Consider the following 27,920-nt stretch of genomic DNA (forward strand, 5'->3'; position numbering starts at 1 on the left):
TCCGGCGGCAGCAGCACGGGGGGGGGGAAGAGAGGAGATTCAGAGACATACTGGAGAAATGTGACAATTCAACGGTGATTTTCATGGCGGAGGAGAAACTGCTGCGAGAGGAGTTGTTGTTGGACTCCGGTGAGCCTCGAAACGCTGGATCAAAATGGTAGGCTCCGGAGCTGCGCTGCATTTTTTGTTTATTTTTCCCCTCTCCCTCTGTGTGTGTGTGTGTGTGCGCGGGTGCGCGTGTGTGTGTGTCCCTTCTTGATCTCTTGCAAATGTGAGCTACTTAGCAGGCCCATCAAACTTGAGCCCGGGCTGTCACCATTGTGCCCTGAGCGCTGAAGTTTGCAACTTGCCGCACAAGTTGGAAATGGAGGAGAGCTGGAGGAGCAGCGGCGGCGGCTCCTCCATGGATGCAGAGAAGGAGTTAAATTCCTTTCATATCAGGGCGCTTCTGCAAAAAAAAAAAGAAAAAGAAAGCCCGCTCAGGTCGTGACTGGTGCACATGAAGAAACTGCTCCCTTCTTCCTCCCAGAGCCTGTGCAGGACAAGTTTGTGAGGCTTTGACATTCATGCATTAATCACAGGGTCTGCTCGGTGTGGGTTGACAGGGGAGGAGATGTCACTCTGCCTGTGTAACTTCACTTCAGCATCCAGGTGAAATGCTCCCACAGGGACTTGAGACACCAGGTTTGAGGCTGCAGACTGCCAGTAAAATGCACATGCTCATTTTGATGTGTGGAATCAAAGTAGGGAACATGCTTCACACTAATATTCTAATGCACAGTGTTTGATTTTCAGTTTCTTTCTGCACATGTTTCCTCCACCTTCTCCTTGATGCATCTGTCCTTCCTCCGTGATGTGTTAATCCCTCCAGCAGCACACATGAAGAAGTGCAGACAGACAGACAGCGTTATGGGAATAGAGGCAGACAGTCGGCTCTGTCTCCAGGGTCATGTTAGGATGCCTCATTAGGAAAGCATGTGGAGCCTGATGCAGTGGTGGAGTAATCCCAGCGCGTGTTCACATCTGGAGGCTTGGGTTAATATCTGGGTCAGGTCAGCGGGGTTAGCCCCGGTGCTCGCTGGGTGGCTTCTGGTGGGAGCAAAGAGGGAGCGAGAGGGTTTTGTTATTGCTGTGTTTTCCTTCCCTTTTATTTCTATTTGCTTTTATTTATTTATTTTGGGTGAGAGCATGAGAGCATAAGCTGCGATAAACTGAGTACAAACTGTGCCCTGCGCCTGCCATCAGAGATAGTATATATCTTTGTGACTGGTTTTGTGAACACGCCCCAGATAATTTCTGCATTTACTTGACATCGAAAGCGGATTAGCCCTAGGTAATTTTGTTTTGATCAATAGTCTGAATTTATATATCCCCTTTAAATTCCCATGTTCTTGGATTGGTTACTGAGTGGGGCCCACAGGACACAGGCCCAGGGCCCTCAACAGGTCAGAAGGCACCTGGATGAGAACCTCGATATGAAATGACTGATCAAATGACTAGAAATGGACACAAAATGAACAAAAACAAAAAGGAAGAAAAACTACAAATGGATGCAGAATAAGTGCAAAGAGAAGCAAAACAACAACAAAGAGACACACATTGAGTAAAGTGCGTAAAAAGAAATGCGCAAGGACCCAAACGAGTTAAAAAAACTACAAATGGACGCAGAATAAGTACAGAGAGAATCAAAACAACCACAAAGCACCACAACATGAGTATGACTTGACACAGAACGATTTAAAAGGCTCAAAACAAACAAAATAAGTGAAAAATGTATTCAAAATTACTTCTGTTGTGTTGGACGGGTGAGGGGGCCATTGTCTCAAAATCCATAATCCACCTTGATAATGAAAAGATTGTACTTGTCTCCTAATTTATTGGATTTGTGAAAATAAATCCGCCTCAGCTCCATGCCTGCTGAAGATGTTTATAGTTTACATGTCAGGCTTTTTTTAACAGTTTAATTCCGTCGTCCCGACTCGCTCCGTCTCTATCCTCACAGGGTGCTGTGAGTTTTACGTAACTGTCTATTCAGGGCATTCCTGCCCACCCTTGACTTTGAGGCTTCACTGTCTCCGGGTGTTAAGCAAGGAAACCGTCTTTAGTCCTTGTGACAAGTGCAGCCATTCCTGAGCCTCGGCAACAAACTCCGGCAGACATCTTCGGCCCCTGGTTGGAGGCCGCTCTCCTTGGAAACTCACTCCGTACTGTAGGTGCTGCTAATTTATGCCCCCGAGATTAAGAACGGCGAACAAGGCCGCAGACAGCAAGGTCAAAGTCGCTGGGCTTATGTAAGGTTTTCTTTTGTCGTTAGTTCAAATGGCAGAAGTTAGTTTGAAGTGATTTGTTTTTCGCTCTTCAAAATAAATCTTGGTATTGTTTGGGCTCTGAGCTGTGCCAGCCAGCATCTGGGTCTCTTCATCTGGGGAGAACGATGGCACTTAAAAAAAAAAAAAAAGACTTTGAACTCCATTATCAAAGAGGCCAAACAGATTTTTCTCTCCGTACAGCTTGATATGAGGACTTCTATTAGCCTTTCATTGTCAGGAATTTAAGGATATTAAGAGAGTATAAAAAAGGGCCCTGTCTAAAGAGTTCTTATAGCTTTTAGTTGAATTCAGGCCAGAGAAAGAGAGAGAGAGAGAGAGAGAGAGACTTAGGAGGAGCTTTAAAGCAGATGGGGATGAGTTTTCATGCTGTTTTCCAGAGAATGGCCAAGAAGGAATGTAGAGACCGTTGATCTGATAGTTACCACAAATATTTGTTTGACGTTTAGTCACACACATTGATGTTTTGGTTTTCATACTGGAATGAAGTTAATAATCACCCGTCTACATTTTTTAACTTCCTGTCTCTGTTAAAGCTCATTTATGCTGCCTTTACTTACAAAAAGATGTGTGTGAACGCTTGTTGATGGTGGAGCAAGTCTTGATAATGTTCTCTTATAGTTTCTTACCAACTCGCTAAGTCTCTCCTCAAAACGTTCCACCTTTGTTGTGTCCTATGTTCATCTCGTTTGAACTACTGGCTACACTGCCCCCTCATGATTTCTAGTGGTACTGCTCCACTCTGTCCGTTTTGTCCGAAGTTTTAGAAGATGTGCCATCAAATACAAAACAATGAATGCAGACTGATAGAAGGCTCCGTCCACCACAAATCTATTTTCAAATTATTTTATATTACTTATCCACCTCAAACCAATCACTTATTAATTCAATGGTAGCATCCACTTAGCCTAGCATAAAGAGTGTAGGCTGGGGGGGCCTATAGGTAATACAATCGGTATAGATGGATTTTGTTACAGTTTGCCGATACACCCATTTTACTGTTGTCTGCTATGACAATAAAGACTCTTGAATCTTGAGACCAAGCTAGCCTTTTCCCCCTGTTGACAGTGTTTGTGCTAAGCTAACGAGCTGCTGGCTGTGGCTTCATATACACTGTGCCAACATCACAGTGGTTTCCATCTTCTCATGTATCAGAAAGCAGGTAAACATTTTCCTTAAAACTCCAAACTCTTCCTTTAAGCTCGTATTCCACATTTCACTGCCGTCCATTGATTGGTTGCGGCTATAGAAAGCCGACGCTCCTCTACCTCTTTTCATCTTCGTCCTCTCTGACCTTCTCATCAAACATATCAACTGGCGCCACACACACACACACACACACACACACACACACACACACACACACACGCGCACGCAGAAAGAGAGTTGCCACAGCAGAGATTCCTCTGATAAGGAGCTCTCTAGAGACTTGTGTCAGCCTCTTCTCTCTTTGTGTCATGCTATGAAAGGGATAATGAAGATATCACAGTGTAATAGCCCTCGGGTATGTCTGCACCTGCTCGCTGCTGCACATCAGAATCATCTTTTGTCTTTAATAGCACACCTCGGAGCTTCATCTTTTGCCCTCCGTGCCGTGTATCTATGAGATTTGATCATTTAGCTGAGTTTTGTTGTTGTTTAACTTGACTTCTTGTCTGCATTTTACAAATAGAAATATCTGCGTCCGTTCCACCGTCCACACTCTGTTGTGCCACAGGTATTTGGCACGACGTTTGCGTGTGTGTGCCGATGAAGCCGTGCACAGCAGGTGAGCTTGTGTACACCCACATTGCCTACATGCGTGTGCAGCGCCGGCTTGGGAACAGTGTGTTATGACTCCAGCAGAGCTGTGGTGTGTGAAGCGTTGTAACGAGTGTGTGTGTTTGTGTGGAGGAGATGCCAGCACCGCGGGCCCCTCTCTTGGCCAGGCTTCCTGACTCAGCGCTTCCTCCCCCAACTCATTGGCCCAGACACAAACTTCCTGGCAGAGCTTCAGTGCGGACGCTCTAACCTCGTCCTACCCCCCTCCCCACACCCGCCTCCAGGCAGCTCCTTTCATTATCCAACCGCTCGTCACCTCGACTCCAGACGAGCGGCAGTTGATGTCTTCTTTCAACATGACTTCTGAATGTCCGGCACACACTTGCACAAACGCCGTCTTCGGCTTCACCTCAGCGATAAAACAGTCGTTCAGTTTGTTCAAAGGACAAGTCGACGGAACAGAGTTTGCAGATTGGGCGGCCGAGGCAATCCTGCTCATGCTGTCAAATTTTAATGTACAGTATGCTGGCAAGATGCTGCTCATGCTATGTTCTCATCCTTATTTTTGTTTGTGCATCCCAATTTCATGCTTGGGTAAACGCGTATCAGTTGTAGATTGGCTTGTCACCTGTGGTTGCATTTACATATAGATGGAAGTGTATTTAAATCTAATGGTGAAAGCTGGTGGAGCTCCACCGGGGCAAGGCTGGGCAGCTCCAAACTGGTGGATGAGGACAGGGGAAAGTTTTAAGTGTTTAGAGGGGATTAGATGTCCAGGATTAGAGCAGCACTAATACTGATAATGTTGTCTTTATTTATCGCAGCCAGCAGTGAAAATCGAAAATTCTTCTGCTGTACATTTAATGTGCAATCTCATCCAGTTTTTATGTGTTTAGACAATTTAGGTTGTGGAGTCATATAGAGTTAGTTTTCTCCACTGCATTTACGAATATTCAACAGAACCAAGGCTACGACTAATGTCGATCTTTTTAAAAATTGTTTACCAACTTAAAAAAATACTTCAACTGGAAGCACACAAATTAAGCTTGTTCAACTAAAAGTTAAAAAGTCATATCAACACAATTGTCAACTTGATTTATTTGAGTGTTACCAGTTGAAGTAATTTTTTTAATTTGCCCAACATTTTTTTTACAATGTAGCCTCACCTACATTTCAACCATAGTTTATTTACTATCACTGTGAACTTTTCTTATCTTTGGCCGTACTGTAGAAGCCAAGTGCAGATTTTAAACATAATCCAGACCTTTGCATAATGGTCCAATAGTGACGTTCTGGTGTGGTGATGTCTGACTAACAGGTCAAACATTTCCCATAGTGTTGGTCAGTTGTATCTTTCAAACTCTATTTGGAAAGTTTTCTGTTCTTTTCCTTGATCTATCCATCCATTTTCTACACCACTTATCCTGTCAGGGTCATAGGGGGGATGGATTCCCAGCTGACATTGGGTGAGAGGCAGGGGACACCATGTACAGGATGCCAGCATATCACATGCAGACAGAGACAGAGGCAAACAACCATTCACACTCACATTCACACCTACGGTCAATTTAGAGTCTCCAAAAAAACCTATCCCCAATCTGCATGATTTTGGAATGTGGAGGAAGCGGTGGGAAAACTCGGTGGGAAGAACATGCAACCTCCACTCAGAAAGACCCCGGCCAGAATGGGATTCTAACCGGGAACCTTCTTGCTGTGAGCCGACAGTGCTAGAAGATGAATTATCAGAATAGTTTTAGATTCATCTTCTGAGTATGAAGCCTCCTCAGAGATTATTGAACATACCTAGATGTTTTTATATATTTCATATCTGAAAGAATTTGAATTGAAATCTGAAAGAAGTTATATTTAAGCTTATATTCAGCACAACCGGACCAACAATCTGAGAGAGGTATGACTGTCTTCAGCATATGGACATGTCTGTTTAATCAAACCAGCAGGATTGCAGTCTTCAGAGGTTTAAAGGAAGCACAATGTATTTTTTGCTTTTATAACCCAGCTTGAATTTGTATGTTTGGGATAAATCGTGAACTCGTCAACTTTGTTTGAATTCAGGATTTCCAGGAGTCTTTCACAGGGCAGCTGTTTGATGATTTATTACGTCGTGTTTTTCCACCAATCTGCATCACACGCGCCACTTGTTTACTGGATTATATAATCCCATCGCCTAATATCACAAGGTGTAGCTATCAGCCTTAATACCGTTATTATCCAATAAACAGTGGCACGCCGGTGAGTATTAAACTCCACCATAATGTGGCTGTGCATGTGACTGTGCTGTGTGTGACCTCGGCAGTGAGTGTGATGCCATCCGCCGCTGTGGCTCCCCCTTTGGTCATTGGACATTGATTTTTATTAGCATTTTTTATCATAGTGCTGTAATGATCACTGCAGGGCTTGTTAAATGCAAGACCTTGTCACTTGTGCTCTTACCAGTCTGGCTCGCCTGTGCATGAGCAACATGATTGAAAACAGGATGATGTGAGTCCAGTCATTCAAAGCCTCTTTTTCATGCTTTAACAGCAGCGGTGTCATCGCGCACACCACATGTCTTTATATCTCGTTTACTGATCTGGGCACAAATTGCACGATTATGATGCAGGTATGCACGCATAGGTGCTCAGTTCAGGGTTTGCGGGCACGTGGGCGGATGTGCATCTGCTACTGTATATGCTGCTCCTACCTCAAGGTCAGTGCTGGGTCTCTGTGCTGATTGGATTTGGAGAGAATAGCAGGGAGCGCAGACTGCAGACACAGGCGAAATCTTCCACTAGACTCATGGACCGATTATGAGACAAAGGAGAGCTGGGTGCAGATATGTGGAAGTTCCAGCAGCCCTCCTACACCATCAACAGACAATAATGTTTCCTGGTTGTGGTTGTGATGTGTCTTTTGTGGGTCTTTTGCTTCTCTGTTGTGTATTGGTATTATATTGTATCTTTGTCTTTTTGTTGACATTTTGCACCTCTACGTTGTCGCTTTGCCTCTCCTTGCAGTCTCTCTGTGTCTTTGTGGTCAATTTGCGTCTCTTTGTGGTTGTTTTGCATTTCTTTGGACTTGTTTTGCGTCTTTTCAAAGTTGGTTTGCATCTGTTTGTCGTTGTTTGATTTCCGTGTCCAACAAAATGTTTACGGAGGGTTTGTCTCTCTGGCCCGAGGTCTCAAGGAGCCCGTTCCATAATCCACCCATGACTCGACACTGAAAGAGACACAAAACAATTACAAATGATGATGTCGCGTTGTGGTTGTGTTGTGTCTTTTGTGGTCATTTTGCGTATCTATTGTTGATTTTTCTTTTTTTTCTTTTGTTTAATTTGGGTCTTTTTCTTGTCATCATTTTGCATCCCTACGTAGTCGTATTGTTTGTCTTTGTGGTCATTCTGTGTCTTTTAGTGTAATTTGCATCTCTTTGTGGTTGTTTTGCATTTCTATGAAGTTAATTCGTGTCTGGTAATTTTCTTGTATTTGTTGTCTTTTTATTCTCTTTACGATATTTAGCATTTTTAGGACTTGTTTTGCGAGATCTGTTCGTGGTTTTTTGATTTCCGTGTCCAACAAAAATTTTTTACAGAGGGTTGGCCCGAGGTCTCAAGGCGCCCAGTGGGCCCGTTCAATAATCCACCCATGACTAGACACTGAAAGCAAGGAGACAACAAGACAGATTGCTTTGTCTTGTCCAGTCTGTATCCTAGACCATATAAGACCCAGACTATTCGGCCATGCAACACTTGCCACCCACAGAATCAGTATTCACTCCGGCTTAGCATCTCTGGGACTAAACCTGTCTGTTGTTTGGCGTCAGCGGCAGGGAAGGTCTGGTGCACACACAGAGGACACAGTGTCAGTCATTACCCTGATGACTTTTTAATGGCGGCCTGATTAGACTCTGCGAGGAATGACATGCCCTTGTCCCTTTCCGTTTGCTTGTGTTTACGCGTGAGCTGATCCATTTCCCACCATGTAAAAGCACTGTGTCGTTACTGCGAGGCCAGTTACTGTTGTAACTGTGTGATCTCTTTCTGCAGAGTTTGTATTCGGGCCTGTCATGCTCCGCTCTCATCTGCCCTGATGATGACTCGTGTGTGTGTGTGTGTGTGTGTGTGTGTGTGTGTGTGTGTGTGTGTGTGTGTGTGTGTGTGTGTGTGTGTGTGTGTGTGTGTGTGTGTGTGTGTGTGTGTGTGTGTGTGTGTGTGTGTGTGTGTGTCGGCGCTGCTCTCCCACCATCTTCATACCAGTGAGTGAGATGAGCCCTGACACGGTGCCCACTCGCCTTCCTCCGGGTGTCAGTCACGTCGAGCCCTGCACCGGGCCGCTGAGCAGGGGGGCTTGCTGTGAAGAGGGCTGCTGAGTGTGCTCGGTGCTGTAGGTTGAAGCGCCCTGTGGGGGGGAAGTGGCAAAGGCCCCGATGGTCCCAACTCCCTGCTGGGTGACAATAGGTTCTGGGCAAGAGCTCATGGGATTGCTGTCTTCATGCCTGTGAATGGTAGGGTGAATCTGTTTTTGTTCCCGATGGTCATTTCTAATTATTAGTTCTTTTTACAATTTGACATTTTGCTGGTAGCAAGTTGCATTTGTTTGTGAAAATCATTTCATGAGTGTTTTGTGGCCTGAATGAGATTTGTGGAAAACAGACTGAGCTGAAAAATTGCTTTGCACTACATTGTTGTATTGAGATGGGGGGGGGGGCAGCTGAACAGTAATTCAACTCTATTGTCAGAATAAGTGCAGAGACTAATGTGTGTTTCTGTTATGGATCAATTTGCCATTGCTTCACTTAAATAGTCACATAATTATTCGGTCTGTAAAATAGAGGGAAAAAAGTCCATCATGCACAGTGACATCTTCTAATAGCGTTATTTGGTCTGGACAATAGTTTAAAACCGAAATATATTCAGTTAGAGATATTGTAAGAGCAGGAAGGAAAAGCAAATCCTCACATTTGAGATGCTGGGAACATAATATTTACTAGATTACATTTCTGTTGATCATCCAAGCAATTAAGCAACTAGAAAGGCACCCAGTGAACCGCAGACACTCAGAGATATGAGTCCCTTAAATATGCCTGAATCCTTTTCATCAAGATCCTTAAAATATATCCTGGGGAAATTGGTGAAAATGTAAAAAAGACAGTGAAAGAAAATTCCTGGATCCGCCCCTTTTGTCCGTATCCTGGCCCATGTCCCATCCTTCCACCAAGTTTCATGGAAATACGTCCAGTAGTTTTTGTGTATTCCTGCTGACACGCAAACCAACCAACCAAGAAATCGGACAGGGGTAAAACACTCTGATGCAATAGCAGCATCAGTGCTGACCTCAAAGGATTCTTCAATGTTGATGAACAGTGATGCTCATTCGTCTCTGTGGCAGTATCTAAGACACACATGTATATGCCTGTAGTTCCTCCCATACAGGACATTGATTGGTCTGAGCTACTATTCACTTTTATGCGAGCCACTGAATTCCCAATTGTTCAAATTTCAAACTTCAAATTTGAATGTGAAGGTGTATGATAAACAATTGCGTATAATGGTATTAATTTTGCCTGTATTCAGCTATAGATACCTGTATGTCACTTTGCAAAGATGAAGAAGGCGATGTAAGAGGACACTGAGTTCAGTCGAGCAGTCTGTAGATGGAGGGAAAGCTCTAACCCCCCCTCTCAGTGTTTCCCCCCTGGGACTCCCTCCTGCCAGAGTACAACCTGCCCTCCCTCGGACTATTGATGTGTCTATGACTCTTTGCTGTGCTCTGACATTGGCCCCCCCGCTAATGGCTCAGTCTGTGCACTGGTCAGCAAGCACACGAGACCATCAGAGTAGGTGTTGTTTAGTTAGTTTGTGTAGCTTTGTCGTATTCCTGGTAACCAACAAACAAGCATAGGGTGAAAACATAACCCCCCATGGAGGAGGTAACGACGAACGTATAAGACATTGTTCAGTTTTCCAGTCTAAGATTTACACGTGCTGCCCTTGCAGGAGGCCTCGTTGTCAGAGATCAGTGTCCAGCGTCACAGCGACCAGAGAGAGGAATGTTTAAAATGGCAGCTCGGCGGAGGTCGCAGCACGTCCACAGTATGATGGAGGTGCAGGCTTTACAGAACAGTAAATCTATGTGGATCGTCAAGTGCATAGGTGTGGGAGAGAAAGGGCACTCTCTCCAGGGACACTCAAATGAGAAAGAGGGTTTTCATTTTCACACTCGACTCATTCTGGCTCACCTCCAGTCGGGGCCACTGCCAAGTGCATAACACCGGCTCTAACATGGCCGAGCCGGGTGAGGATTCAACACTTTACTCACACAACTCACTCGTTTTTAATCACTAGCTTTGACTGACACGTCGGCCGTGAGCTCGACTTGCACCTCAGAGTCCGACCATCACTGACGATAACAACAATAATTAGAGATTTTCTTTTTTCCTCCTATGATTGATGTCGGGCCGAGCAGTAATCTTGTGCATCATCCATCACAGCTCCATCAAAACTGGATTAGTAGTGAAGTAGTTTCTGAGATTGTATCTTAGAATTTTAATTAGAGCTTCGCCATTAGGTCGATGAGGTAAATGTTTTTAAATACTCAACCATCTTCCACAAGTGCATCAAAATATGGGCAGATTTCAGGTCTTACTTCAAGATACCTTTGTTTCCTTAAATGCAACCAATCAAAAAATGAATGGATTTGTTTTTATATAAATCGTTGCATTTTCGAATGGCTTTCTATGCTGCCTTTACGTACGGAAAGAGATGCATCTGTTTGTTCGGTAAATGTAACCTTTCAGAAGACATTCACAAACAGATAGAAGGCTATGTCCATTTAAGTATCTGTAACATTGAGCGTAAGTAGAAAATATCAGCCTCCTCTCCTGCTCTGCCTTTATTAGGGGTCGTAACAGACTAGCTGCTAGGTGCACATTATGCAAATGTGGGGTATTGTGATGTCACATGCTGCAGAGGTATCGACCGGATTACTGACTAGGTGTTTCAGGAGCAGTGTTTTCTGTGGGGTAGAATAACCTTTACCTCAACTGTTACATTTAGACGAAGCAGTGTAGAGTTTAAACACCGCAGTGAAAAGAGTCACGATTTTCTCATATGGACTAAAATGCTGCAGCTATAAGGACAATTATGTTTTTTCCAAATCACATAAAGGGCAAAAAAACAATCTCCTGAGTATAACAAATAATGTTTCTATTGGATTAAAGCAACCTTGACAGTTGTCTTGTGAAACGGGTCCTCTGAGGCCGCCGCAGTGCAAGAGGATCCCCTCCCATTGTTGTGTTTGGCAGATGATGAAATGATCTGCGTGGAAAGGGCGTGCAGAGCTTTGATTGAAGCCCGTTTAAATGACACCTCTCGTCGGGTGCATCATTAATCCCCCCGCCGCATGTTTGTCACGGATCAGGCCAAATATGAATAATGTATTGGGAGACATCTGACTGAGAGGCTGGTTAAAGGTGACGCTCGCTCTAATGACAGCAAACAAGCTCTCGCCCTGACATTTCGAGAGAGAGAGAGAGAGAGAGAGAGAGCTCACTTTGATTGGCTACTGTAAGTGATGAAATGGGACAAGATGGCTTCATCTTTATGGCACATTGTGACAGACGCGTAGCTGCAGGCTAACTGCATCTGTTTCTTATTGGATTAAAGAGATTTAAAGCATGTGTTGAGATGACTATAATGCAACAATAGCTTTTTCCAGTTGGTCTATGTGGTTATCTGATGCTGAGACTGACTCATGATTGGTCGAGTGAATGTACTGGCGGGACCTTCCAACCTCGGCTCCGTCCCCCGATTGCCACTAAACTGGCTCTGGCTCAAAATGGGATCCAAGATGGCCGCATTCATATCCAGCATAGTTTGGCTTCATTTCTGAAAGGAGACACTGAGACGTGTCATCCATTTTTATAATATATATATATAATATAGTACATTCATTCATTCATCTCATTTTAACTTTAGCTGATGTTTAAAATGTATCATTTGACAAGTTTTAAAAATAAAAAACATGTAGAAAATAATGATTACATACATGATGTCACAAAGACACAAAGCTACATGTTCCAGCAAAACCTTCACACCACATCCCCAGTTGAGGATTCATGCAGAAGATATGGAAATAAGGAGGAGCGTTGGTCGTGTAGTGCACGATTGCATATCAAAAAAGAGTTGTTAAGATGTTTTTGTTTTATAGAGGGCAAATTAATAAATCTGTGAGAAGGAGCGGTCATTAATTTGTATTTATGTAGATGACAAAAACACACTTGTTTGCTTAAATTATTCTTTGTTTGATACCAGAATAAAACTGTTTCTAACTGCAAATTAAATTGTCTTTGAGCCAAACGTTCAATGCCATACAGGCACAGTCATTTGGGAGCTAATTTGGGTTCCTGTTTTATAGTTGCATATGGCAAACATCATTATTTTGCATTTTAAATCCCTGGGATCAGATTAATGGCAATCCTGAGGAGGTAGAGGAATAATAAGTGTCAGTGGATCAAGGCGATCCCACAGTTTTGTTGAAATGAACACGAAGTAAAACTGAAATCTTTAGAGTAACTCTGGGTATTTCCCTATATTTTGACCCCAAACTGTTGATGTTGTGAATATGCTGATGCTCGTCCCGTTGAAAATCATCATCTTTGACTGCGTCGTCCTATTTGAATCCCAGAAGAAGAAGCAGCAGATCGTTATCGCTGAAGGAGCATAACTTCCAGTCTGCAACTTACACTTGATCTGATTAAGGCTGCAGCATTTTGCCCTTGGGCGATGTCTGTAGCCTGGCACGGAGACAGATAACACGATCTCCACTCATCTCCAGTTCAGAGTCCAATTTAGCAGCTCAAAACTATGAATAAATCCAACACTCCATAATTGAATTCTTTCTTCAAACAGGCCAGATTTTCAAGGTTAGGGCCCAAATGCAAATCCATTTTCCAGCCTGAACAATGAAAAGTCATTCTCAGTGATCTTAAAAAGAAATTACGTTAGGCAGAAGGGAAAGGCAAAGATTCTTTTCTTTTTTTATTATTTGAAGGACAATTAGCCGTGTTTGTCGTGTGATTCATTCTCATTTGGACTCTACAGTGTACTGTATAAACGCCATAAATTATTAATTCGATTACTTGCCCTTTTCTCGTATTGTATGTTTAATAAACAGTGAAAAATAACAGCTATACAAATGTAATTAGGGTTCACGTCTCCATCATCCGCGGCAACATATTAACCAAAACCTGCCTCGTATCAATACTTGTCTTATTCTGCCTCCGAGAGACGCCCGGAGTGATGCATTCCATTAATTGTTCGGAGGGTTGGTTATTTATTCGGCGTGGTTTCCCTAATTATTTCTCTGGACGTGTTTTGTCTTGTGCATAATTCGCCGCTCCTCGGGGACAGTGCAGCGAGTGGGTGTGCTGAGAGAGCCGGCTAATGGGAGGGAGATGGCAATGAATATCAATGCTGCGACCAGTCAGTCCCTGCAGAGACCAGACACTGTGTTTGTGTTTGTTGTGCATGTGTCTGTGTGTGTGTGTGTGTGTGTGTGTGTGTGTGTGTGCGTGTGTGTGTGTGCGTGTGTGTGTGTTTGCTCTGTTAGCTGCTCTGTCCCTGCTCACATCCCGTCTGGATCGAAACCCTGCCCTTCCTGTGCTAAAATAAACCCACCTTGGGAAGTTTAGGACCTTGCACAAAGCGCTGAGTGTTACACCTTTTGATTTTTGACTCGTATTCTGCAGCACGCGCCCACTGAAACAAACTGAATCTGACAATGAGCACAAAAAGCAATAACTGCTGCAGGATCTAATTATTTAGAATTAATTTCAACAGTGGTTATGTCTCGATTTTAACGACAATTGTCATTATTGCAGAATTTTGATAATGTAATGTGACTGAATTATTATGAATTACTATTCATTCTGAGCATGAACAAACAAATAACGTGTGTGGGTATTTGAGTGTTTATTTTTAAAGTGATAAACAATTTACAGCATTTCTAAACTCAGATCATTTGCAGCAAACCTCCCGTGAGAGGCTCTTATGCAAATACACACAGTCCAACAAGAAAACGCACAAAAACACAAATAATAATGCAGTGAAAATATCATTAAAACCCAATGACCCATGTCGACAATGTTCTTCAAACATTTTTACACCTTGATTTTTCTGGGGATAAAATGTTTAGAATGTTTAGAATTTGGTGAAATAATCAAACTTTAGAAGATCCAGTAGAGCTGTGGTTCGTCATCGCATCGCCAAAACCTTATCAGATGGACTTGATGTGGGACTGTAGACGATCGTATGGTCACACATATGTGAATAAAACCGTGGTGAACCTTTGCCTCCGGTTCACGTCCAATCTGTACAAGCGGAGGGGTTAAAAATACAACGGCTTCCTGCAGCAAAGCAAATCCGCAGTGTGGCTTGGCGTGGAGTTCATGAGTGTGACCATGTCCCAACTCTGTTTTTCTTTTCATACATCTTGGCTTAAATCTACAATTTCATGTCAAGTTGGAAAACTCCTGCTAAGTAAGATTATGAGATATAATTAAAAGAACTGCTGACTCTGTCACCATATTTAGTTTCTTGACATGACAATGATGAAAGTGTCAAATCCCTAATTTAAATTTCTGTAATATTCCTAACTATGATGGTGAAGTTGTTTGTATTTAACTCTTGTTTCTTTCCTTCTCCCTCCATGTTTGTCTCTTTCAGCTCATAGTGGAGAAGACCACAGACTTCCCCTCTGCTGAGTTCTCTCTAGTGGAGGATGTAGCTCTGCACTTCACCTGTTTGATGGACAGGCTGAACGAGCAGCGCCTCTTCCAGCCTGACCTGTGCGACGTCGACATCGTTCTGGTACGGCAGCGCAGCACCTTTCCCGCCCACAAGGGCGTGCTGGCGGCCTACAGCCCTTTCTTCCACTCCCTCTTCGCCCAAAGCAAGCAGCTGCGCCGGGTGGACCTGTCGCTGGACGCCCTGACCTCGCAGGGACTGCAGCAAATACTCAACTTCATTTACACCTCCAAGCTGCTGGTGAGCAGCCGCACTGTGCGCGACGTGCTGAACGCAGCCAACCTGCTTCAGATGAGCGACATCGCCGCCTCCTGTCGCGACCTCATCAGCAGCCACTCGCTGAGAACCACCTGCACAGATATGGCAAATCAGGAAGGGCTTGGCAGCGGTGACCCAGCGGTGGCGATTACTGCCAGCCAGCTGTACCGGGAGATCAAACAGGAGTCGGAGCTGGGCAGGGTGTACACGAGGGAGGGCAGCAGCCCGTTCTCTGTTCGGGTGGAGGAGGCGGGAAAGACGCCCTCCCAGCAGAAGCAGTACTACCAGAAAGAGGAGGGGAAAGGGGGCGGGGCCGGCTCAGGTGCTCTTTGCAAAGTAGAAGGCAACGGCGAGGAGTCCAAGTCCGCAGACAGCCACTCCTCCTTCAACAGGGATCAGATCATTGTTGAAGTGAACCTCAACAACCAGACCCTCAATGTGTCAAAGGGATCGGAGGGCAAATCAGTATCCGCCACTGAGACAGCCACCATGTTTGCCCGTTGCCATGACAACGAGAGAGATTCAGATGATGATGATGAGAACGAGCTGGAGAACGATGATGGAGTTGAGGAAGATGAGGACGACCTGAAGAGGGGAGACCTACTGGGGCAGAGCAGCGAGGAGGAAGATGAAGAGGAGGATGAAGAGGAAGAGGAGAACACCCTAAACATTCCAGGCTTGGAGCAGACGTCCATAATGGATCGACCTCGACGGGGCATCAGAGCCTTGGCCATGGCGGGAACCACGACCTCCATGCGGCACACGCTGGCAGAGGCTACACGAGCCAACCAGCGGCCGGGTGGGAAGAGGAGTCTGGATGGAGAGGGCCTGGGCCAGAAAGTGAGGCTGGAGGAGAAGCAGCATTTCCCGTGTAAGAAATGCCCCCGCATCTTCAACAACCGCTGGTATCTGGAAAAACACATGAACGTCACTCACAACCGCATGCAGATCTGCAACAACTGCGGGAAACGCTTCCTGCTGGAGAGTGAGCTGCTGCTGCACCAACAGACCGACTGCGAGAAGAGCATCCAGGTACGATTCCGACAAGATGAGTTTCACTGCAGCATTAAAGCAATGCTATATAACTTTTTTTATTTACCTTAAATACGGAGAAAGGCGCAGCTTACTTTTCCACTTCTCACTCTGACTGCATATAGAATCAGGTCCTGCAGGTTTTAGAGTAATGCTGAACTGTAGATAAGTTAGAAACACATAGAAATCATTGAAAACCAATGTTTATCTCCAGTATTCAGCAAGGAAACTTAATTTGATATAAGATCATGAATTCTAAACAGAGTTTGGATTATTTGTTACAGATTCAGCTCTTTTGATTCAGGAAGCAGGGGATCATGGGTAATATCCACTGTTCAGATGTGTTTTAGTTCAGTGAGTGGTACTACGTATTCACCGGATTGATATTAATCACCACAGGGGGCGCTGTTGTTCAGTAAAAGTAACATAGTGCTGCTTTAACAGTTGACTGGATTGCTTGTTGACGTAAACCTGCACAACTGACCAATATCAAGCCATTTCAATAGTGAGTGTAAAGCCAGAGAGATGCTAATGTAGCTAATTAGCCGTGTTGCACCATCTCTATTAATCCATCTGTCTGAGAATGAACTCCTCCACAAAAGAGACATAATTGGCAGGGAAAATTACAAGGAAGTCAATTATACAGATGCTTCTTCGTGAACAAACTGTGTAATACTAAATTGGCTCCGAGCGTTTTTCCCTCGTCAATAAAACTCTGTATTGACTGAAATGATGTTCAGTCCTGACAGCTGTGTAAACAGAGAACAGAGAAAATGAGAAGAAGCTCTGGGAGCTGCTGTGACCGACTGTCCTGCCACGGCTTCGTCACTGTCACCAAATATTTCTTGCAGATGAATTTTCCTGTGCCACTTTCTGGCGTGACTGTGCTTTTAAGGTTCCAATTTTTGTTTCCTTACTATTTTCCAGCCTTAGCTTTGCCCCTCAGGCGGCACACAGGCTGCCCGACACTGCTGATTGGTGGAGCTAGTTGGGTCTGAATGCAGCTATAGAGAGTGAGCTCTGCTGTCACCGCTCCGAGCGGGGAAATTTGCATGTTTTGGAAGGAAAGCATCAAATTGATATTTTGATTTCATGGCACAATGGCTTCAACATCTACCCAAGTTAAGGCGCAATACTGGAATTTATTTTTGATTATTGCAAATTCAAGAGACCATTCATGATTGTAGTGGTTTGCTGCATTAATAGCAGATCTTTACTTGTAGTTTTACGAGACCATTATGAGAGACACAGTTGAAACCTGTACATGCAGGAAAGAGTCTTAAGGCTCATTTATGCCGCCTTTCCGTACATAAAAGGATGACATGCTTCCTTTACGATGGCATGTTGTTAAGCACTGATTTCCAGTGGTGCTGCTCTGTTTCGTCTGTTTCATCCGTATCCTTAAGCTTTCAGAAGACGAGCATAAATATGGAGGAAATGAACACAGTGTACAGACAGAGGGATCCGTCCGTTTCCATACACGTTTCTAATGTTCAGCATAAATCAATAAATCAATAAGCCTTTAATAGTTTAGCTGTGTATGTTAATATCATTTGTTAACAAACACCTGTCTTTATTATGTCACCATCACTGCTATGCTCGTTTTTTTAAAGAGTTGTTTGTCACTTTTAATCTGATTTAATTACTATATACAATCACTTAGTAATAATACATTCTGCTGTCTCAGCTCCTCCACCATTACTCCTCTGCAGTGAGCAGCTGGACTCCTGCTGTGGTTTTGAAGATCATTTTCTGCTTTAATCTACTGACTCTAATAGCTTCTTTGGTACAGTGCACGCTCAAGTATCTGTGGAAAGCACACAGACACACACACACACACACACACACGCACACCTGCATTGTATTTGACTGTTCCAGATAATGGCTCTCTTCATATCACTTACACAAACAGCTCCAGCACTAACTGTGTTTTGCCCTCTCTCCTTTTTAAGTGTGTAACATGTGGCAAGGCCTTCAAGAAGCTGTGGTCATTACACGAGCACAACAAGATCGTCCATGGCTACGCCGAGAAGAAGTTCTCCTGCGAGATCTGTGAGAAGAAGTTTTACACCATGGCTCATGTCAGGAAGCACATGGTCGGTAAGCGGCAGTAAAATCGCTGATCCTGCTCGGCCACTTTGTTCCCGCGTGTTACTTCAGGTTTCCTTTTCAAAATCCCACTGATTGTTGGGCAGGCTTTGTTTTGTGGGTGTTGCTTTCCTCTCCTACATTTTTGGGGAGATAAGCATCTTATTTCCCCCGGCGGGTTTACCTCAATATTTGTGTACATTCATTTTCACACTCCAGCTAAGAAAGGGTTAGAATAAACTACTGTATGTCACTGAGTCCTATTTATTATTCCTACTGAAGAACGGATGAGAGATCAATGTGGAAACTGCAGCAGAAAGAACTTATTTACTAGAGGACTAACCATTGTAAATAGCCTATGACAGACCAGTGTTGTTTTTTTAAAAGAGCTAATCTAGGGAAGCCTTTGCTTATTTGTCTTTCTGCTCCTATTTGATGTTAAGTGGCTCTATGTTAGAGACCAATCACTGATTTTGTGTATGTGTTTGTGTGTGTGTTGTTTAGCCCACACGAAGGACATGCCGTTCACCTGCGAGACGTGCGGGAAGTCGTTCAAGCGCAGCATGTCCCTGAAGGTTCACTCTCTGCAGCACTCGGGAGAGAAACCCTTCAAGTGTGAGGTTTGAGCTCCTCCTATACGCTGCACCGCTCTCCACTCCACTCACACCAAGACTTTTCTTCCAAACTCATTCACCTGCAACCAGCTTAAAAATCTGTTATTTGTAAAATTATTGGTGTTTTGGATGTTATTTGCATTTTATGAGTCTCTGTGGCCTTCGCTTGTAAAACACTTGTGTTAAGGTTAAGGGTTTTGGGACGGGGACGAGATCCAGATGTGCTGTTTCACACGGACGAAAGAAGAATATGATCATTAACAAATGGTATTGGCTCTCTTTACATATAGGCAGGCTCATTAGGCAGTTTAACTGGGGATATTGACTGGTCTATTAGTGCTTGTTTCTGGCATCTTCGCTTCACACCACATTTGGCAGCAATTGGCAGAATGACCTAACGTCTTAAAAGAATAGTTAGACATTGTTTTGTTAGCGTAGCTTAGCATAAAGGCTGGAAACAGGAAAACCACTACCCAGGCTCTGTCCAACCGTGAACAAGGTGCCAACAGGCTGCTGGCTGTATTTTCATATTCACCATAAAGACATCCGAGTGGTATTAATCTTTTCATCCAACTCTCAGCAAGAAAGTCTTTTTTTTTTTCTAAAAATGTCGATCCACTCCTTTGAATCAAAGGCTTTGAAATTCTTGTGTGGTGTGAGCATGTGTTTTCGGGAACAGTTTGAATGCTCATGAAATTGGAATTCACGCACAATTAGTTTTTGCCTGTTCAAAATACGTCAGAACTCAAGGATGTAAAGAGAGGGAGTTTGGAGGCTTCCAGCAAATGGTTACCAATTTCCTTTTACTGCTGTAAGCCCCACTAATAGTGCAAGTGGTTTAATTAAAGTTAGGCACAACATTTTCAAGTCATTTATAATGAGTGTAACAGGTGAGCAAGGCATTTTTACAATCTTGGAGCAGTTAGACGCAACCGTTTTCCAGAATTTGAACACTGGGCAACAAAAGAACATTCTGTGATATTGGTTTGATGTCAGCCTCAGCAAGTGCAGTTTCAGGAAAATGGAGGGTCAGTGTTACGAGGGTCTTTATCCAAAAAGTCCTCAGAGTCGACACTGCGCTTCCTCTGCTCCTCGGCAACACATCCTCCAGGTCTGAAGTCGATTGAGCGTTTTTTTTAGAAAAATCAAAGGAGAGAGATTTCTGGATTTATAAGTAGGATATAACTGAACATTTGTAATAGCCATAGAAAAGGTTCAGGACCAAATAATATGTAGATGTGACCACGTGCTACATTTCATTTTAAGGCTGAGGTTTGTCTCAGTGTGTGTTACAGAAACACTTTCTCAAACCTAAGACTCAAATTATATTTGTCCCAAGAGAGACTCACAGTTCTGAATGACATCTGATGGTTCCTCAGCGTTTGTGCATCAATTAAATTCAGCAAATTTAATCTTTTTACTATAAACTTTAGCAAACTCTTCACTGTGTTCCAGAACTGTAGCGAACGCTTCCAGTACAAGTACCAGCTGCGCTCCCACATGAGCATCCACATCGGACACAAGCAGTTCATGTGCCAGTGGTGCGGGAAGGACTTCAACATGAAACAGTACTTTGATGAGCACATGAAGACACACACTGGTGAGTTACTTCCTGTCTTCGTGTCGTATTGATAATATCGTCTTTAAATTGTTATGCTAAATGTTGAAAATGTGTGAGGAAGTTGTGTTTTTCAGCTCTTTGTGTCCCACATTTCTGCAGGAGAGAAGCCGTACATCTGTGAGATCTGTGGGAAGAGCTTTACCAGCCGGCCCAACATGAAGCGCCACCGCCGCACCCACACCGGAGAGAAGCCGTACCCCTGCGAGGTGTGCGGCCAGCGCTTCCGCTTCTCCAACATGCTCAAGGCCCACAGGGAGAAGTGCTTCCGCGTCAGCAACCCCATGGTCGCCGACGGAAACGACCCCATCGGGCTCGACCACCCCCTGGTGTCGTCCGCTGTGGACTCGTCCGGTCAGGGCCAGCTGGGGACGGTGCTTCCCGCCACGTCTGTGACCACGCCCCCTGCTGCCTCTAGCCCCCACCCCCTCCACGGCACCCAACTGTCCCTCCCCCTGCTGCACCCCATAGGTGGGCTTCCTCCCGTCCCTCATTTACGCCCACCGCCTCCCCTGTTCTCTGCCGGTAGGATGAACTCCAACAACTAACAAATCTCTCTTGCATTGAAAGCACTTTGTTACCTTTTGTTTTTACCGTTTTTTTTCTCTGAGCTTTTAAGACGACTCGTGCTGCGGGAGAGTGATGCACCTCCGTGACACAGAGGGGAGAAACGGATTGAAGGCCACACAGAGGCCTCATAAAAACACACGTACAAACACCACAATAATAAAGAATTATTTTTTACTCTCTTGAATACAATAGATAACCTCAGTGTCCAGTAGGACGTGTCGTCATCACTCTTCTTTCTCCTCGTTTCACAACCCTGTCCTGGTTTCATTTGGGATTTTCCGACACCACGTCTTTCCAGAGCCTTGCACAATGCATTGATTGTAGCATCTTTTAAAAAGTGGGTGGAAGACTTTCCTAATTCTTCACTCATCCGGGGGCTCATCAGTCGAGTGAGAACCACATTGGGAAAAAAAATGTTTTATTTGCTGTTCTCTGCCAAGATGTAGCGAGAGGTTCTGGTTCCTACCCAGCAATAACCAAATGCTGATTTGTCTTTGAGCATATACATGTATACGGCGGCATTGCCAATAACCAAATCCTGTTAGCTCACCTGCTATAGTTAGGTAACGTTATACAGCATTTATAATCGATCCTGCACCTTACATTTAACTCTAGTGATATTTAAAATGTAATCCTTCTTGTCCTCATTTTTATAATTGTGATCGTGTGTAATTTGTGGCACGTTAACGTCAATTTGTAAGGACTTGAGAGAAGTGGCGACGCGTGGTGAGTCAACTGTGCAATGCAGTGTGTGGTGTTTGTGATGATGTTTGTGTGTGAGTGAGTGTGTGTGTGTGTGTGTGTGAGTGTGAGACAGACAGAGAGATGTGAAGCAGAGATGGGAGGTGAGAATATTTAGATTCTATATTCACCTAATTAACGCTTGAGCTTCCCTAAAAGCAGGAGACGGAGCAATCTGTTGACTCGTTTTGTTGCTTACATTAAGCAAGCTCGCTCCTCTCCTGCAGATCTGGCTCCGAGACGATACGGCACTTTTCTGTGACTTGTTAGTAAAACCTAATGTACTCTGACCTAGAGTGTATCTGTAGGTTTACTTCTAATGTTAACTTTCAGCTCATTTCTCCACTAAACCCAATCTGTGTAATTAGTTTGCAGAATACCAACCCTATAGGGATAATAATATTCACAAACTCTGCTTATGTAGCTCATTAAGTGTGCACATTTCATCATGATGTATATTGTGAAATGTTAAACATTATATTCCAATGCCTAAATCTCTTAAAGAGCACTGACGGTGATTACTTTTGGCACAACAGAGCTCATCACTAAAAGGGCTCTTAACTGTTACTGTACAGACTGACAGCAGTGACCTGCGGAAGTGAAGCAAAGTTAGGGACGTGTAATATATGTGGTGGGACAACCGCTCAAAAAATAGTGGCTCAATGTGCACTCTTGACAAGTGATTGTCACAAATCTACTGGAGTAGAAGTTAAGGAAATGTAATCAAATCCTTGTCGACAAAAATGTCTCAAAGGAATAGTTCAGCAGTTTAGGAAATGCACTTATTTGCTTTCTTGCAGAGGAATTAGATGTTCGATACCATAGACTGTAAATAAAGACCGACGCCGCATCTCCACTTCCTTTTACTGTCTGGAAATGAAGCCAATTATCCTGGATACGAACGCTGCCATTTTGCACATTTAGAGCCCGAACCGCTGATACACGCCCTCGACCAATCGTTAGTCAGCTGTCAGTATTGACACCCCATTTTTATAGCATCATATAACTATAAAACCAAACTTACTGCAAAAATGAACACTTGTACTGTTGTACACACATCACTGTGATAAGAACTTCGAAAAATTATTTGATGTGTACTTTTGGTCAATGTCCTGTCGACTAGCATGTGGGAGGCAGAATGACCTATACTAAAGCCAGCCACCAGAGGGCAATCAGGACACTTTGGCTTCATTTTTGGAGAGCTGGAAAGTCGTCCATCTTTATATACAGCCTACGGTCGATGCGATTTCCCAGACATCGTATATGAAGCTATATGATATATATATATAAAAAGCTCCACATTTAACTGTTTGTATCTTTGTTTAATCCACAGAATGCATTTTAAAAATGATGAGTACTGTGACTTCTCGCGTCTCCACAAATTATCTAATTACAAAATAATAACCTGTACCTGTTCGCCACGTAGCTAAAGTGGTGGTTGTTACTTTTGAGCCAAACTAAGCTAACTGTTTCCACCTGTTTTCCAGTCTTTGTGCTAAGCTAAGATAACAGGTTGCTAGCTGTATCTTGATGATAAATGGACATAAATTAGATTGGTGTAAGGATGTGACTGTCAGCAAGAAAGCAAATAGATATTGCATCTAAAATGTCAAACTATGTTTTGAAATCTGACATTTTTTATCCGAAAAGAGTCTCTGTGCACTATCGATGCACACCCGCTCACTTTATCTCTATCTAGCCTTCCCGTAGTGTCGCATTAACCTGTAAATATTGTTAAGACGTGTTTCTTCCTTGTGATTAATTCCTAATGTTTACATTTGGAGAGTCAGTTGAATGTGCCCCCACATGTGTCTTGGCTGGTGACTATAGAGGAAATTGGAATTTGCGGATTCATCTTTTGTAAATAAGCCGTTGACTTGTTTTATTTAAAAGACAGATTAAAGCACCTTAGAGTAGTCTTATGTCTTCGCTCATCCCAGTCAAATGTATTTCCTTAACTGCCATGGATAAATGGACAGGGCCACGTCAGATGATATTTGATGATGGTACGTTTTAAATGTTTTCTTCATGTGTCAAACACATGTTTTGTATTTTTTGATTTGCTGCTTTTTTCAGGGTCCAGTGAGACTGCCCTTTAAATGAGAAGTCGAGAGCTGTTGAATTGTTGGCTGTGATAAATCTGATTTAGCCTTACTGGACAGTGAGCTCCAGGGTGGGAAATGAGATACAGTAGAGGAGGAGGGAACTGCCAACGATTTATACCTGACTAAGGTTTGATCTCATCAGTGGTGGATGTGGACGATAGGTTGTTGACACAGAGGGGAGATGAAGGCAACCTGAACATTGACTGTTGCTCTCTTGTGGCAACTATTTAAACTGCACTTAATTAGCAATCATACACTAAGAAAGAGAAAAGCCTTCCTCAAAGTACATTATCATTTGTTTGAGAAGCCCGTTCCTTTGGAGTCATGAAAAGTGGATAAAAAGCCACTTACCAAGTGTTTTTCCACTTTACTGTTTTCAGAAGCACTAGCCCGAGAGACAATAATGAAATACTGTGGTTAGAGCTGGTGTGTTTGCCTTATGAGGGATTTGAATGTGTTCTGGATGTAGCTGACAGTAAAGGAGGAGGTATGGTAGTTATAACTACTGATTTATGCACTTTGATCACCACACTTGCCCATTACGGGGACATGTATGCACATGCAAGATGGAAAGAAGAAGGCAGAGATGTGTCACGGTGGAAAAGTTTAAATCCAAAGGCATACATTTTACATTTAAATGTACCAAGTGGATTTTGATGCTCATGAATTATTAACAAATTGAATACAAATCAATGATTTTCTCTGTATCATTTGTTTCAGACGTCACAGTTACTAAGTTGCAGGCCTTGACCTGACTTGTGCTTTGTCTCCTTGAATAACTTAGAGGATGATTTGCTGTGCTGGGACATCCTGCACACCGAGGACGACTGAGCTGTAACAACTCAGTTATGTGTCACTGTGCCACTAAAAAGGCGTTTCTGAGTGTCGGCCTGTTCTTGCACTGTGCTCCTCTTTAAGTATTTGTGTCTCCTCCCTAAGGATGCATTCAATACAGCTACAGCTGTTTGTGGTTTGTTTGTTCCCTGATCACAACCACACATGAGACTGTTATGTTTCGTGCTATGAGAAAGTGTAAAGGTAGGCGTCATTTGCCAAATTGATAAATGGAAAAGATTCAATAATTATTGTGAGCACTTTATAATCCAGCTCAGCTGGTCGGGTTTGAAGGCTGATGCAGTAGCACTTATTTGAATTTTTAAAAAGCTGATGGTAGTAATGTTTTTTTGTTTTTTTATTTTTTTATATAATTCCATGGCAGATGATTATAGGAAATTTCAAAAGTGCAGTTTCTGCCAAACTTTTGTTCCTGGCAGGTGCTGAGTCCTCTGAAACAACATTTCAACCAAAGGGAAAAAACCTGTTTGTTCAGACCCTGTTAAAACAATACATCTTACTGCCTGTACCTGATCGAAATAATGTTACACCAGAATCTGTTAAGTTATGTGCTTCCAAACCAAATGATGCAGTGTTAATCAGCTGCTGTTCTGATAAATCAAACAAACAGCGTTATATTCATCATTTTGGAGGGAAATGACTCTGAGCAGATTATCTGTTTCTTTACTGGCCAAGATTCATCTAATAAATGGGGTTGTGTGTAAAAAATTTGGTAAAAATGTAATTTGATTTAAACATGTAGAGTGTATAACACTGTATCAAGGGAAAGTTCAGAGACTGACCTGTCTTTGAAAGTCTAAATCCAGCCTACAAAGCAGCATTTGCTTGTTAATCCTTTGTCTTGGATTATTTAGTTTCTTAAATCTTCCCAAAATCCAGCCGCAAAGGAGAGAAACAAACCCTGTGACATCGGTAAAGCAAATGGTTTATAGAAACACATTTTGTGTGTGTTTTTTTTAATTCAGTTTTTAAAAGTTAAATGGCAGTAAAGCTGAGATTCTAGTTATTGATGAGGGAGATTTTGCACAGTGTTTAGGAGTCCTAGATTCAAGGCAGGTAGGTTTTTATGTCTTTTAATTAGCCAAAGTCTCCTAGCAGCCAAAGGCTTGTGTTAAATGAGGCAAAGGTGGACCTCCTCTTGTCCTTAAATTAGGGTTTTTCAGTGATTGAGTGGCTGCCTACAGCAACATACTGACTGTGCATTTTGTGTTGCACCCAAGGAAAATGTTCGTAACATAATGAAGCGTTGAGAACAGCAGGTATCTCAAACCAGAGCGTTTGTCGAAAAAGGAATTTCTTCTGTGGCCTTCCGCTTCCGAGAAAATATAACATGATTCTGAAAATGATGAAGATAAAGCAAGAAATTGTTGAAATGTGTTGAAAAGTTTCCTTCTCTTTAGAAAAGAATGGTGGAATAGGAACAGCTTTTGTTGGTTTGTTTGTTTGTTTGTTTTTGTTTTACCATATTTTGGGCAAATGTACGGAGCCACAAAACTGACAATGTTTATCAAATGAGTCAAAAATATGGAATACATCAATACATCATAGTAAACAAAATCATAATTGATCATACACAGTAGTTAAATTGTCATGGAGTGTAACAAAGTCAATTAGTCATTGACAGAAAACTTATCTGCAACTATTTTGGAGATTGAAAGTTTGGAGTCGTATTCTGTGAACAGTAAACAGTATGTTTGGATTTAAAATGTTTTGTATGATTTCTGTTAGATTTGCAAGTTTTAGTTTAGTTTTTAGAAATGAAGTCTGACCTTTTAAAGTAGCATTAGCTGTAGTAGCTGGTGTAGTTTAATGACAAAACTGAGCTTCAGCTTGGTAGCTTGCTGTCAAAGCTTGTGTTCAGTGTGTTTAACCACTAGTGTTAATTAGCTAGCATTAAAGGTCCAGTGTGGAAGATTTAGGTGAAAGGGATCTATTTGAAGAAATTGAATATAAAATGATCCGAGTGATGTTTTCACTAGTGTGTTTCATCTGAATTGTATGAGTTGTTGTTTTCTTTACTTTAGAATGGGCCCTTAATATTTAAATACTTTATATTTTCATCTAGAGCGGATCCTCTACAGAGGCCGCCATGTTTTTTACAGGAGCCTAGACTGGACAAACTAAACCCCTTTTGAGTTTTTATGACAGCTGAAGGCTTTCACAGGTTCTCTTTCATCTTTGTGAGTGTGTGGTATTCAGCTGCAACATGCAACTTAACCACTAGATGTCACTAAATTCTGCACACTGAACCTTTAAGTTAAGTTTGAACACACACAAACCCAGGACCAGTCATGAGGTGAACATTTCATCTCATGTATAAAAAGGAAAGAGCTTGAAAAAACACATAATACTGTTACGGCTAAAATAGGCTACATTTAAATTTATTAAACAACAATTAAAGTGAACGTTTTATATTTCTCTTTACACTCTATTTAAACAATTTGACCAACTCGTTTATTTGTTGTTTTGAAGTATTTTTGACTCATCTGAAAATATTTGACCATATTTGGTCAGTTGCTGGGCTGACACAAGAACGTGAACACGTGTTGTTGGTTATTTTGCATGTGAAGGTTTGGTTAAAACTTTTCTTCAATGGTGACGTTAAACTTCTTTTTGGGCAAAGGTAAATATGATGATACTGACCGTAGGAAACAACGCAGTAGACAATTCAAAGATGTATTCTCCACATACCCTCCACGTTTCCCATACTTTGCAGTTGTGTTAAAGACACCTTAATGTGTACTGTCATTTGCTGATTCTCCACTTTATAATGTAAACACTATGTCTTAGTTAACTCTGGTGTACAAAGACCATGTGTAAGCAGTAGTCGTCAAGTTCAGCTATATTAAAATACTAAAAACCGTACAAGGACAGTAGTGTCTAGGGGTGCTAATAACATTAGACTGTATTTTCTGTCTTTTCTTGTATTCTTGACTAGTGTCTACCATCTGTAACACAGCAGAGCGTAATGAAATCATTTCAATATTAAACAGTATAGATATATTATTGCAAATGTGGACTTGTGCTGTGTTTTTGTTTCTGCAAAGAGAAAGTGAAATTGTTTCTTGAAGCACTTGTGACTTTGCTGCCATCTGTTGGTGAATGCACAGCGTCTTGTTGAAACATTTTCCATGTTTATCAAGACAAATG

The 27,920-nt window shown here is 42.7% G+C and overlaps 1 protein-coding gene across 1 annotated transcript; it reads left to right on the forward strand.

Moving 5' to 3' along the window:
- zbtb47b (zinc finger and BTB domain containing 47b) lies at positions 1-27,787 on the forward strand. Its single transcript, XM_034573061.1, has 6 exons — positions 1-157; positions 14,809-16,179; positions 18,132-18,279; positions 18,772-18,887; positions 20,337-20,481; positions 20,602-27,787. Exons 1-6 carry the CDS (start codon positions 155-157, stop codon positions 21,045-21,047), a joined length of 2,229 nt encoding a protein of 742 aa, XP_034428952.1. The 5' UTR covers positions 1-154; the 3' UTR covers positions 21,048-27,787.
- Positions 27,788-27,920: the final 133 nt, after the last annotated feature.

This window comes from Hippoglossus hippoglossus, chromosome 20, assembly GCF_009819705.1.
Source record: "Hippoglossus hippoglossus isolate fHipHip1 chromosome 20, fHipHip1.pri, whole genome shotgun sequence".
NCBI lineage: Eukaryota > Metazoa > Chordata > Actinopteri > Pleuronectiformes > Pleuronectidae > Hippoglossus > Hippoglossus hippoglossus.

What these genes read in the sequence shown, in the direction of transcription:
- zbtb47b (XM_034573061.1), top strand. An exon ending in ACTGCGAGAAGAGCATCCAG is followed by an intron (nt 16,180 to 18,131) that starts GTACGATTCCGA and finishes CTCCTTTTTAAG; the next exon opens with TGTGTAACATGTGGCAAGGC. An exon ending in GCACATGAAGACACACACTG is followed by an intron (nt 20,482 to 20,601) that starts GTGAGTTACTTC and finishes ACATTTCTGCAG; the next exon opens with GAGAGAAGCCGTACATCTGT.